Source organism: Lactuca sativa, chromosome 8 (assembly GCF_002870075.4).
Source record: "Lactuca sativa cultivar Salinas chromosome 8, Lsat_Salinas_v11, whole genome shotgun sequence".
Classification (NCBI taxonomy): Eukaryota; Viridiplantae; Streptophyta; class Magnoliopsida; order Asterales; family Asteraceae; genus Lactuca; species Lactuca sativa.
In genome coordinates, this window is record NC_056630.2 from 35,688,197 (window position 1) to 35,702,173 (window position 13,977).

At 40.3% G+C, this 13,977-nt stretch overlaps 1 protein-coding gene across 4 annotated transcripts in view; it reads right to left on the reverse strand.

The window, feature by feature from the left end:
• Positions 1-1,471: 1,471 nt before the first annotated feature.
• The window catches only part of LOC111889346 (probable receptor-like protein kinase At5g59700), a 30,344-nt gene continuing 17,838 nt past the window's right edge, over positions 1,472-13,977 (reverse strand). For 2 of the 4 annotated variants that reach the window (XM_023885489.3, XM_023885488.3), the window contains exons 3-6: positions 13,538-13,676; positions 13,313-13,443; positions 13,062-13,185; positions 1,984-2,520 (exon numbers count right to left, since the gene is read on the reverse strand). In XM_023885489.3, coding sequence (XP_023741257.1) covers positions 2,174-2,520; positions 13,062-13,185; positions 13,313-13,443; positions 13,538-13,676 — 741 coding nt within the window. In that variant the 3' untranslated portion in view covers positions 1,984-2,173. Of the gene's footprint in view, positions 1,778-1,983; positions 2,521-13,061; positions 13,186-13,312; positions 13,444-13,537; positions 13,677-13,977 lie in introns of those variants that run through there. The other 2 variants (XM_023885491.3, XM_023885490.3) reach the window with 2 other exon arrangements.

Below are 13,977 nucleotides of genomic sequence, written 5' to 3' on the forward strand. Positions count from 1 at the left end.
GCTGTGGATTATGATCATATATGCAGAAAACTGGTATGTGTAATTTCTAGGTTACTTCAAACTTTTTCTAGATTAAAAAGTGGATGAGGATTACTTTGGGCTTGGATAGGATGCATATATCTTCAGGTGATACATATTTTAATAACTAACAGATGAATTGCTTTTATTTTGTTTGTTTTGTAATACATATTTGAAGATAAACTATAAATATTTGCAAAATTATTAAGTTATCATTTTCTAATTTCATGCTTCTGAATTTATTCAAATCTAAGTTTATATAGATGATAAATTATAATGTTAAGATGGAAATATATTTTTTTGATTTTACAAAAAATATATGTGTTTAGGTGCGAAATAGTTTTAAAGTATTGTTACATATCTACAAAATAATAAGGGAATTTGCTTTTTTAAGAGGAAATTCTTTAAAATCGATAATAGCTCTTGAAAAAACGTCTCCTTAATTTTGGTGGTTATAAATATTTAGACATTAATCTATTATTGATTATTTGCTTATCATTTTAATCTCTTCTAAAAAAAACTTTGGGTGTCAAGTGCCAACAGAAGAATCGCAGATCCATTTTTTTACCCTTTATATGAGTATATACGAATTACAATGTTTTTTGATAAGTTGGGCTGCCATTTGTTTAAATTTAAGAAGCGATAGTAAACATGTTTAAAATAAGATTTGATTGGAAGCACTTACAGAATATAACCAGTAGCATTTATTGCTAAATGATCAATGTTCCACCATCTTAGACCATTTAAGAAACATGGTTGCAATACCAGACTCTCTTGATGCATGTTTTGTTCCATTAGGCACTTCCTTACACTGTTTTCCAGCCACAAGCATTGAAACTCTGTGCAAGAGTGAGTAAATTCTACACCATAGTATTATCTATTTTCCTTTTAATTTTAATGTCAAATTATAAGACTGACACAACTTGAATATTGATTAGCAGAAAGTTGCAGCCTCATCTGGAGATATGAGGAAAGCTCTTGGTATCTGCAGGTTGACATATTGTCCATATTTTAAAAATTGTTTTATCGCCTAAAAAGTCTATCAAGGTTTCATATGTCGAGATTAAGCTGAAGCTTTTATTCTTGGTTTCCAAGGGTACGTGCGATTGACAATCTGGAAACATAGCTTACAGAATCTACTTCCACTTCAAATCTCTCCTCCATGGTAAACATTTCTTTTCAGATAACCTCTTATGAGATTTTATCAGAATAAGAGAAATTTGTGAGTTAATTGTTTTTTTCTACTTAAGAGGTACTGTTTCATTGTTCTTTTGGTGTTCTTTGATATTGATGAATTTGATATAACATATTTCTGATGATTGTTGTAGGTGAGAGTTCATCATATGGATATTGCTTTATCAAGGGCTTACAAATCACCAATAGTTGACACAATACAATCCCTTCCCCAACATCAACATGTTGCTTTCTTTATCTGTTGGAATAATGGAACTTTCAAATGCATTTGTCTCTCCATCATACTTGCTATATATTATTAAAAACAATCCATGAACGGACAAATCTATCTATACATCGATGTATTTAGTAAATGTACTAAGTACCAATCTTATGAATGTTTACTTACCATTTGAACTTCTGCTTAACATAGGTATTCAATCAAACGAGTAAAGTTAAAAAAAAAAGGCCTAAATGATAGAAATAACAAGTTACTTTTTAATGTAAGATGAAACTAAATGTTAAAAATAACAATGTACTTTCTTCATAGCTGGTCATGTTGGTGTTATAAGATCAATCTGGTCTGCTGCACACAACACCAAAAAAAAAAAAAATAAATAAAAATAAAAATAAAAACCAACCTGGGGTGAAGCCCGGCCTTTTTTACTAGTTCAAATTGATAGACATCAATAGTAGAATAATCTTCTTGCGCTGATGGTTTAATGCAAATCTAAAACATTCACCTCAACTTTAATACCGGTTTGACGATCAAACTTGTACTCCCATACATCATACATATAAAATTGCATAACTTAACAATAAGTGTAGTCGTCTACATTTAACAAAAACAAAAAAAAAAACATATAAAATAAATGAATCAAAATTGATATGACAATCAAAACATAAACCATAAGCTTCTTCCATTTATACATTCTAATTAATAGGCCCGTGAAGTGACCTGTCTTGGACTTTTAACTTATTTCTATTTTATCGAGTTGATTTCTTCTAAATGTGCCACCACTTCCTCCATTGAAGGGCGACGAATTGGTTCCGGTTCAACACAATTTAGGATGAGTTTCGCTAATTTCAGTGCACCGTTTAAGGGATAAACTTGTTCCAACCGTGGATCCATGATTTGTTGTAGTTTATTCATATCGATGAATGGTTCTCCAAACCAACCCACCGAACCAGTTTCCAAAGACTCTCGTTCCAACCGTGTTAGCCAAGAAGGCTCGGAAGCAGAATATAAATCATATATACGTAACCCTGTAATCAACTCTATCATCACTACTCCAAACCCAAAAACATCACTCTTGATATATAAACAACCTGTAGTTGAATCACAATCTTTGTTATATATGTCTGAAACCATCTCCAACCCTTATACCATTTTATGCACCAAAACGGTGTAATTTTTTGTAACACATTGCATAATTTTTTATACCAAAAATATTTTTATAATCATCTTCATTTTTTCCAACGTACATAGATCCTCAATAATACCACTATATTTATTAGTTTTTTTATTTACAAATTTGATTCGCATCTTTTTTATGATAATAGTTTTTTACCTTTTACTATTAGAAACTAGGGAAAATGACTCTTGAGGGTAATTAACTTTTGCATTTGTACTCATTTAGTTCCGTTTCTTTTTTTTTTTTTGTATTCAATATACCATCGAACTTGTTGTTGGTGTTTACCATAGCCCTTTTGACCGGCTTTTGAACTGTGATAGCCGGTGAAAGGGTTATGGTGAACACAAACAACAAGTTCGATGGTATATTGAGTACAAAAAAAAGGAAAGGGACCAAATGAGAACAAACGCAACAGTTGGTTACCCTCCTGATTCATTTCCCCTTTACTCATTTACAACAAATCCCACATCATCTCCTATTGATATTAATGACTTTATGAGATTCATTCTTGCTTCTCTTCAAAACATAACTCACGAAAGGGCATTATTCATGCATGTACAACTTTGTAATGCACTTGAATATTTATTAGGGGAATCTTGACTAGGCAGACGCATTTCATGACTACATTTACATTTCCAATCAAATGATTTATCGTATCATGGATTCTAGACAAGTCTACAAACGAGTGGAATCACAAGTGCTATGATTTTTGAGTTTACTTAGCTTTAAGATCGCACTCATGGGATAAGATACAACATGTAACATCCCGAAATATCAAGAGTAGAGTTGAAGGGCTAAAAGAGTAAGTTGTGAAAGAGTGACTCGGCGAGTCCGTGGATGGACTCGGCGAGTAGAGTCGCGACTGGGTCGCGTGCTAAGTAGCCAACTCGGCGAGTCAGTGAGGAGGACTCGGCGAGTAGGCGCTGATTGGAGAAAACCCTAATTCTCGGGATTGAGCCCTATATAAGGAACATTATGTTCCTTCCCCAGCCTCTTTACTCCCTCCTTGAGTGCTAGAAACCCTAAATCGCAGAGGAGATCCATTGTTGAATGGATTGAAGCTTGGAGAAGTAATCTTTGAAGGAATTTGTGGGAATTGAAGGCTTGGGGCAAGGGGCTTTGCTTGGAATCAACTTCATTTCAGTTGGGGGCGTCCATTGGAGGTAATATCTCGTTCTTGGCCTGATTGTATGTTGTTTCTTCATTTTGGGGTTTGTGGGATCATGTTTAAGGATGTAAATGGATGTCTAGAGGGTAGATCTGAGGTTGCTACCTCAGATCTGGAAGGGAGGAGAATCAGAGAGCATGAAAGTCCCTGTGTTGGAGTGTTTAGTGAGGCTTGCAAGTCCCAAACCCTAGTTATAAGTGATTAAGGCCTAGATCTCTTTGGATTCACGTAAAGATTGCCACTTTACGTGATGGTTGAGTTGTAGGAGGTTGGATCTATGTTTTGGATCATTTACATGGCCTGGAATGCTTCTGAATGGATTCAGAATGGTGGTACTCGGCGAGTCACATGGGTGGACTCGACGAGTTGCTTGAAGATGAGCTGGGACTCGACGAGTTGGAAGAACAACTCGGCGAGTCGGACGATGATAGCCTTGGACTCGGCGAGTCTGTTCTTGGACTCGGCGAGTCTTGTCGAAGAGTCCCGATATTCCCTGGTTGAGTCGAGAATCGGTGAGTCAAGGGATGACTCGGTGAGTTGTGTGCGAGTGGACTCAGAGTTGTTGGACTCGGCGAGTCTCGGAGTGACTCAGCGAGTTAGGTCGCGGATTGAGTGAAGTTCTGATTATAGAAACTCGGCGAGTCATAGAGTTGACTCGGCGAGTAGGGTCAGTCAGGGGTTGACTTTGACTGAGGACTTTGATTTTGGCCAAGGGTTGACCGTTGACTTTTAGGGTTTGGTCAGCGATGTGGCCTTTGGGCCAAGAGAGGGGTAAAATAGTCTTTTACCCTTAAGAGGGTGCATTGAGAGGATTGATTCTAGTCTCGAGAGTTATAGTCATGAGAGTTTTGCCTTACGTGTAGGCGGTGGCGAGTTCGAGGTCCGAGTATGGAGATATCTGCTTTTGCTTGCCAGGTGAGTCTTCTCACTATACTTTACCTTGAGTAGGTAACCAGAGTTATGTGACAGAGTATTTCTATGCTATGTATGTTATGTGTTGTACTGCATTATTTCTATGTGATTTATGCTGTGCATGTTTGCAGAGTTGGAACCGAAGGGTTCCTAGAGTTAGAACCGGAAGGTTCACAGAGTTAGAACCTGAGGGTTCACAGAGTTTGGGTGCACGGACCCATAGAGTTATAACCTCGAGTGGCTTATATGTGTTATGTGTGTGGTATTTTGGGGAACTCACTAAGCTTCGTGCTTACAGTGTTTTGTGTTATGTTGTTTTCAGGTTTCTTTCAGTATCACGGTACGGCATCGGCTTGATTGTACACACCAGAGCAAGAGTCATATTTTGGAGGATCCTGGTTTTCTATGCAAGTGAAAATGGAGCCATGTTTTGTAATTTGATTATGAATGAGATTTTTAACAAGTGTTCTAAGAATAAAATGATTATTTAAAAAGAAAATTTTGTCTTGAAATTTACGGTGTTACAAGTTGGTATCAGAGCCTTGGTTTGAGGGATTCGGATGCGCCTTCGGGTAATTCTGGACTCAAACTGAGGAAGTAAGAAAAGTTTTCAAAGAAATAATTTTCTAAAGCGAATAAGAGTTCAAAGAGAAAACGAGAAAGAACAGTGTGTACAATCAGCCAGAGCCCGAACGGTGATTTCCCAAAATACCCTTACTTTTGTGTTATGAGATATTTATGATGCACTTTATGAGATATTATTGCATGCTAGAGACAGGCTAGGTATTCCATATATTAGGAGTAGAGTGGCCTGATTTGTGATGCCTTAGCCTAGGAATTGCTGTGATATGCGTTGTGCTTTTGAGTATGTGATGAGTGAGAATATTTGATTGGAATCCTTTAGGGGATTTGAGTAGTGGAGTAATCTAGGGAAGATACCTAGATGAGTACTGTAGTACTTGGAGAAAGAATAGTTAGAGCCCGCGAGGGGAAGAGTTGCAGAGTTCGGTGGTACTTCCGAGGATGAGCAGAGCAAGCGGAGTTATCACCCAGAGTGAGTTATATATATTCTTCGATGCTCGAATGCTGCTTGCTTCGTGCTTTGTGGAACTCTCGATGATGGGAGTCAGCTACCAAGCGAATATGACGATATTCAGGAGGTAGATGGCTGGCATCATTAGGAGCTCTTCAGCAGCTGATGGCAGAGAAGTGTGGGAATCTGAGAAGAGCCTAGGGAGTAACCTTAGCCAGATGAGTGCACTGGCAGGGTAGAGAATTTCGCTGGGGAGCGAGCGCGCGATGGAATGGGTGAACGAGAAGGTCAAGCAGCTACTTAGGAGCTCCGGGATAGTCCGTGTGGAAAAGTATGGGTAGATGTGGAAGGTAGTATGGGCCCGTACTACTGAAAGCAGAGGACCCATACTTGATACAGGGAGTATTCTGAAGATTCTAATGAGCGCATTAAGGAGTGATGTATGGTTGAGTACCATACATCGGAGCAGATTGAGGAGTGATGTTATGGTTCGAGTATCATACATCGGAGTAGATGGAGGAGTGATGCTATGGTTCGGGTACCATACACCGGAGCATATTGAGAAGAGATGTCATGGGATGAGTACCATGGTTCGTAGTGAATGATGCTTGTGATTCTCTGGTTATCCGATCATGATTGATGAGGTAGAGATTGGACGCTATGGGTTTTAGGCCTGTAGGCCATGATTGAATTTGGAGAGGCGTCCCTCGAGGGGGAAGGCGAGAGCCTATCAGAGTATTTTGGTAAGGAGTTAGAGGGAGAGGAGAATTTCGGTCTGAGTTGAGCAATCAGTCGATAAAGGAGGGGTCACCTTCTATGTGAGTGGTGCTATTTATGTTCGTGTGCGGAACATGAAAGGCCTGGTGTTTAGTTTTGGGGTTTGGGGGTAAACCCTGCAGGTCGTTATTGATGATGATTTCTTCCAGAGTATCAGGTAACATGTGTGCCGCGAGGCAGTGATTTGTCATGAGCAGATAGACAGTTGGGACTGAGATAGTCGAGGACCACACTACACCTATTTGAGTATGGTAGGATGTATTATAGTGGTATCGGTGGGGAGTTCAGTCGAGTTTAACAGTGCAGAGAGTTTTCTATCTATGTTGGGTGTTGAATATGGGAGTGGGTCCCTGTTCTTGGGATGATCCCGGTGTTGGAGCAATGTTTGATGAGTTGAGGTGAGGGGTACAATGATTTTGTGGTTCGGTCTATGAGCCAGGGATGTTATTGAGCAGTTGAGTTGTTTGGTACTTGATTGGTACGAGATTTGGAACGACTAGAGGCAGTCGTGGCGAAAAGTTCTTGAGGAGTTCATCTGAGGATCAGAGTTATGAGATCGATTAATTTCCTTAAAGGGGATTATCGGGTGTTGCGTAGCACTTTCCAGGGGCAGGTGCGTTATTGCTGGTGGAAATAGTTCGTGAGGTTGTTGATGTGTCAGATAGTGATGGTTCGAACCCTAAGTGGGGGAGAACTGGGTGGTTTATTGAGAGAACCAGAGATTGGTGCAAGAGCGGTTAGGGGTTGGATGCAGAACCTGCGGCTTGAATTCATGAGATCAGGGTCATGGGTGATTAAGGAAGGTGCAGGGCGAGATAATGCATGTGATATATGTCTAAGAGAAGGATGGGTGTCTCCTCGGCGGGTGGTCAACGATCAGGAATCTGATGGTGGTCAGAGTCGTCTCAAGTGGAAGGCTCGTAATGATGGTATGGGCAGTTGAGAACTTCTGGGTTGAGATATGGGTAGCCGATTATCGAGTAGCCCATTTCCCGGGCTAGGATGTGTATTCTTGCTTGAATTTTGAGTGGTAGTGGAAAGGGTTTCGGAGGATCATCAGTGTGTTCTGAAGGGTTAGCGCCTTCCTTGTATTCCAATTGAGTGTTTGGATGCACTGAAGTGGCGCATCGTGTGATATCAGAAATTATTATGGGATTCAAAGGAAATGTATTGTCGTGAGGTATTGGGAGTAAGGGAATCAGTGGTTGTGGCAGGATCTTGTGATGTTCTGTTGGGATATTCTAAGGTATCCGGGTATGATACCTTTATTTCGGAGTTACTCGTAAATCTTGAGTTGAAACGATTTGTGGTGTATCACGTATCTACGGATCTAGTGGGAGCCCTTCGAGTATGGGCATCCAGGGAGATTATTAAGAGAATGGAACTTCGCTAGGGTGGGCATTTTGATATGTCGATTGCTTCCAGAGTCTGGAGTGTGTATTCGAGCCGAGTATGGGTAGCTACCTGTGATAGTCTGCGGAGCATGAACTAGTGGAGTCAGAGGGTGTTGTGATGCTGCGGGGAGCCGTAGTACTCACTAGTCAGAGAGTGTTGTGATACTGCGGGGAGCCGTAGTACTCACTAGTCAGAGGGTGTTGTGATACTGCGGGGAGCCGTAGTACTCACTAGTCAGAGGGTGTTGTGATACTGCGGGGAACCGTAGTACTCACTAGTTAGAGGGTGTTGTGATACTGCGGGGAGCCGTAGTACTCACTAGATGGCAAGAGAATGTGATGATGGAATGATCTCCGATCAGTGTATGATGTGGAAGGTTTTTGGGCTTGAGTGTCCCTAGTATTGAGTTCTGGAGCCTGGGTGTTGAACCGGGGGCGAGACTGGGGTCACCGTCTCTGTCGGGAGATGCGGTGAGATGCGCAAGGGATATGCGCAGCAGAAACCAGAGATTAGAGTTTAGGCGATCCTCGGTTGGATTGTATTTTCTCGCATGAGGAAAAGAGAATTTTGTGACTTGCGCGTCCCTGGGCCGGGATAGTGGTCACGGGGAGGAAATTAGTGGGTTATTTGGATCATGATGATGTCTGAGGACACTTCAGAGCGAACGAGCGATTCAGACGCTCGAAGACATGCTTCGGGCATGTGTATTAGATCTCGGAGGGAGTTGCGGCACGTATTTATCTTTAGTTGAGTTATCCTATATCAACAGCCATCATTAGTGCATTTGTATGCCACCCTTTGAGCTGTTGTATGGGAGGAGGTGTCGGACCCTCATTTCTTGGGGAGAGGTAGCGCATGGACCCGAGGGCCCTTGCGAGCAGATCCAGAGCATGAGTGATACATGGAGTAGTGGCAAGGTTGGCTAGTGGTTTCCCTGGGTAAGGGAAGGGAAAGATATGTAACCCCGGGGGGGAAGTGTTGGTTCATGGAAGTGAAAGTAGTAGTGAGAGTGGATGATTTGGAGTATGGTGGTTGAACATTGTGTCTATGACAGTGGTATGGAATGACATCATGTTGGGATGTCTGCTGAGGACGCGGAAGGGGTTCCGTGAGAGTAGGGCCAAGAGTCTCAGGATGAATGCAGGGAGAGAGTCGGGGACTCCCAGCTTGATTCTGATCAGGGTATTGGATATGTACTAGTGGTTCATCCTGGGGGGATGTTGGGGGATATCATCAGTGTATCGGGTTTTTCCCAACCCGAGGGTACTGGGCAAGTTCAGCATGCGTTTGTGATTGCAAGAGGAGAACTCGCGGGAGTTGTTCTGAGATTGAAGAGTGGGTCTTTCTGTCAGCACGGAATGGATTAAGTGGGATTCGGATCGGGGATCCGATGGTTCATGGCTTTCTAGCCCTTATGGGTCGAGCGGCTGTTAAAGATTTGGAGCAGTAATACATCTCGAGTACTTCTCGATTGTTGAGTGTGATTATCAGAGGGTACAACCGGTGCCCGGTTGAGACGGTGGTCAGGACACCGCAAGGAAAGAGGAAGTGAGTTCGGGTTTGATGGTTATGCTTTGAGGAGCCTGGTCCAGTTAGGGCCAGGTGGCGCGTCGTGGGAGTATTTGGAGTTGAGTTGCCATAGGCTTCGAGGACGAAGCCTAATTTAAGTGGGGGAGAATTGTAACATCCCGAAATATCAAGAGTAGAGTTGAAGGGCTAAAAGAGTAAGTTGTGAAAGAGTGACTCGGCGAGTCCGTGGATGGACTCGGCGAGTAGAGTCGCGACTGGGTCGCGTGCTAAGTAGCCAACTCGGCGAGTCAGTGAGGAGGACTCGGCGAGTAGGCGCTGATTGGAGAAAACCCTAATTCTCGGGATTGAGCCCTATATAAGGAACATTATGTTCCTTCCCCAGCCTCTTTACTCCCTCCTTGAGTGCTAGAAACCCTAAATCGCAGAGGAGATCCATTGTTGAATGGATTGAAGCTTGGAGAAGTAATCTTTGAAGGAATTTGTGGGAATTGAAGGCTTGGGGCAAGGGGCTTTGCTTGGAATCAACTTCATTTCAGTTGGGGGCGTCCATTGGAGGTAATATCTCGTTCTTGGCCTGATTGTATGTTGTTTCTTCATTTTGGGGTTTGTGGGATCATGTTTAAGGATGTAAATGGATGTCTAGAGGGTAGATCTGAGGTTGCTACCTCAGATCTGGAAGGGAGGAGAATCAGAGAGCATGAAAGTCCCTGTGTTGGAGTGTTTAGTGAGGCTTGCAAGTCCCAAACCCTAGTTATAAGTGATTAAGGCCTAGATCTCTTTGGATTCACGTAAAGATTGCCACTTTACGTGATGGTTGAGTTGTAGGAGGTTGGATCTATGTTTTGGATCATTTGCATGGCCTGGAATGCTTCTGAATGGATTCAGAATGGTGGTACTCGGCGAGTCACATGGGTGGACTCGACGAGTTGCTTGAAGATGAGCTGGGACTCGACGAGTTGGAAGAACAACTCGGCGAGTCGGACGATGATAGCCTTGGACTCGGCGAGTCTGTTCTTGGACTCGGCGAGTCTTGTCGAAGAGTCCCGATATTCCCTGGTTGAGTCGAGAATCGGTGAGTCAAGGGATGACTCGGTGAGTTGTGTGCGAGTGGACTCAGAGTTGTTGGACTCGGCGAGTCTCGGAGTGACTCGGCGAGTTAGGTCGCGGATTGAGTGAAGTTCTGATTATAGAAACTCGGCGAGTCATAGAGTTGACTCGGCGAGTAGGGTCAGTCAGGGGTTGACTTTGACTGAGGACTTTGATTTTGGCCAAGGGTTGACCGTTGACTTTTAGGGTTTGGTCAGCGATGTGGCCTTTGGGCCAAGAGAGGGGTAAAATAGTCTTTTACCCTTAAGAGGGTGCATTGAGAGGATTGATTCTAGTCTCGAGAGTTATAGTCATGAGAGTTTTGCCTTACGTGTAGGCGGTGGCGAGTTCGAGGTCCGAGTATGGAGATATCTGCTTTTGCTTGCCAGGTGAGTCTTCTCACTATACTTTACCTTGAGTAGGTAACCAGAGTTATGTGACAGAGTATTTCTATGCTATGTATGTTATGTGTTGTACTGCATTATTTCTATGTGATTTATGCTGTGCATGTTTGCAGAGTTGGAACCGAAGGGTTCCTAGAGTTAGAACCGGAAGGTTCACAGAGTTAGAACCTGAGGGTTCACAGAGTTTGGGTGCACGGACCCATAGAGTTATAACCTCGAGTGGCTTATATGTGTTATGTGTGTGGTATTTTGGGGAACTCACTAAGCTTCGTGCTTACAGTGTTTTGTGTTATGTTGTTTTCAGGTTTCTTTCAGTATCACGGTACGGCACCGGCTTGATTGTACACACCAGAGCAAGAGTCATATTTTGGAGGATCCTGGTTTTCTATGCAAGTGAAAATGGAGCCATGTTTTGTAATTTGATTATGAATGAGATTTTTAACAAGTGTTCTAAGAATAAAATGATTATTTAAAAAGAAAATTTTGTCTTGAAATTTACGGTGTTACACAACATCAATATGTACAATATTATGGTGATGTGTCTACAAAAGCAGCATGATATTGTACATATTGATGTTGTATCTTATCCCATGAGTTCGATCTTAAAGCTAAGTAAACTCAAAAATCACAGCACTTGTGATTCCACTCGTTTGTAGACTTGTCTAGAATCCATGATACGATAAATCATTTGATTGCAAATGTAAATGTAGTCATGAAATGCGCCTACTTAGTCAAGATTCCCTTAATAAATATTTAAGTGCATTACAAAGTTGTACATGCATGAATAATGTCCTTTCGTGAGTTATGTTTTGAAGAGAAGCAAGAATGACTCTCATAAAGTCATTAATATCAGTAGGAGATGATGTGGGATTTGTTGTAAATGAGTAAAGGGAAAATGAATCAGGAGGGTAACCAACTGTTGCGTTTGTTCTCATTTGGTCCCTTTCCTTTTTTTTGTACTCAATATACCATCGAACTTGTTGTTTGTGTTCACCATAACCCTTTGACCGGCTATCACAGGTCAAAAGCCGGTCAAAAGGGCTATGGTAAACACCAACAACAAGTTCGATGGTATATTGAATACAAAAAAAGAAAAGGGACCAAATGAGTACAAACGCAAAAGTGAATTACCCTCAAGAGTCATTTTCCCTATAAACTATAACCTAAACTAACTATTCCTCTATAATTAATTCCGAATTATTTATCATGTTATTGAAACAAACATAGTATACATTTAAATGAATATCAGATAAGCATTTAGAGGAAATATTACACATACAAATAGAGTGTTTTTTTGTTCTTTTTTATAAGATAGAAACGTAAAAAGTACCAAGTTATTATCCGTTTAATTTATAGTATTAGTAGTAGTAAATTTAAAATTTTTATTGTGTTTCAAAGTATTAAAAAAAGTGCAAGATATTCAAATAAGTTCAAAACATAAAAATAAATCCAAAATAAAAATATCAATTTAATTTTTATAATGTAATATTACAAGTAACAAATATTACACTCAAAATGTTATTATGCAATTAAACAAACTTAAATACATAATATTTAAAGTTAGTTGACCAAATTTGGTGGTCTATTATTTGCTAAGACCAAAATGGTCAGTTTATAGAGATTTAACACTCTAGAACCACAAACATAACTCGCCACATATAAATGACCTCCAGTTGCATCACTATTCACAACCTTTGTTATTGATGTCTTAGAAATCCTAGTTAGTCTAAGCTTAGGTATAGACCATTTTACAGACATATCCAGTTAAACTATAGGCTACGTATGTTACAGAATTTGCTTAGTTACTAGACTCGATTATTAATTTCAGGTAATTCTTAGTTGGTGTTTTATTTTCACTCAATAGTCGATATCATATTATCTCACTATGAATATATTGGTTTTTTAGTTTAACAAAATTCATTAAACATTTCAAATAACGATTAAATATTGTCTTAATGAGAAGAGCAATACTATCCTAGTTGAGTTAATTAAGGTGTTGTGCCAAGAAACAGAAACACTAGATATAAAAATGAAGAAACCCTAGTCAATGTAACTCCTAAGATTAAGAGACACTAATTGATTTAGGCCCTAAAATTAACAAAGAAGTTGTGCTAGCATCCATGCTTGTATAAGGAGATTAGAGAACTAACCGGTGAGTGCATACTCAGGAGCTAAGAAACTGGGGGTGCCTTCTATGAATGTTGTGATATGAGACTCTCCATTGACCGGACCGTACTTCGCCACTCCTAAATCCGAGAGTTTTGCATTAAACTCCTGAAACGTAATTCAATATAAAAATATTGATATTATAAAGATTTGAACTAAAAATACTAAGCCCCCAAAACATGAAAATTATAATCACAGTCGCATGTTAAAGTAAATATGATTAGTTTTTACTTGCCTTGTCAAACAAAATATTTGAGGTTTTCACATCCCTGTGAATGACATTATTGGCGTGCAAAAAAGCAAGGCCTTGAGCTGCTCCCATGGCTATTTTAATCCTCGTCTCCCATGGAAGTGGTTTTGCACCTTCTGCAATTTCCATTTTGAAAAATAAATAATATTTATTTATAAATTTAATAGAGACAACTTGTTTCAATTTTTCTATGTAGATTTAGATACTTACCCCTGAAGAGATGCATATCTAAGCTTCCTTTTTGCATATATTCATAAACAAGAAGAAACTCCTTATTTTTTTTCCGGCAATATCCAAGGAGTTTAACAACATTTGGGTGGCTTAATGTTCCCAAGAATTTCACTTTTGTCTGTCATGGAAACACATAAAGTTATAAATTAATTTTTACTTTGTGTAGTCCATAAGATGACTACTAGATGATCTTACCACTTCTAGTACACTTACAACATCTACATCAAAGATACCTAAAATCCTATAGGAATGGGGTAAGGAAAGGCTAGATGTAGACATTCGTGGTACCTCCACCTAAGAGAGAGACTACTTCCATAGATGACCTATGTCATATGAAACGTGAGTCCACAATGGTTCATGTATAGGCAGGGGTGGAGTAAGAGGTAAATATTATATGCCACGAAAAAACAAAAAAATTT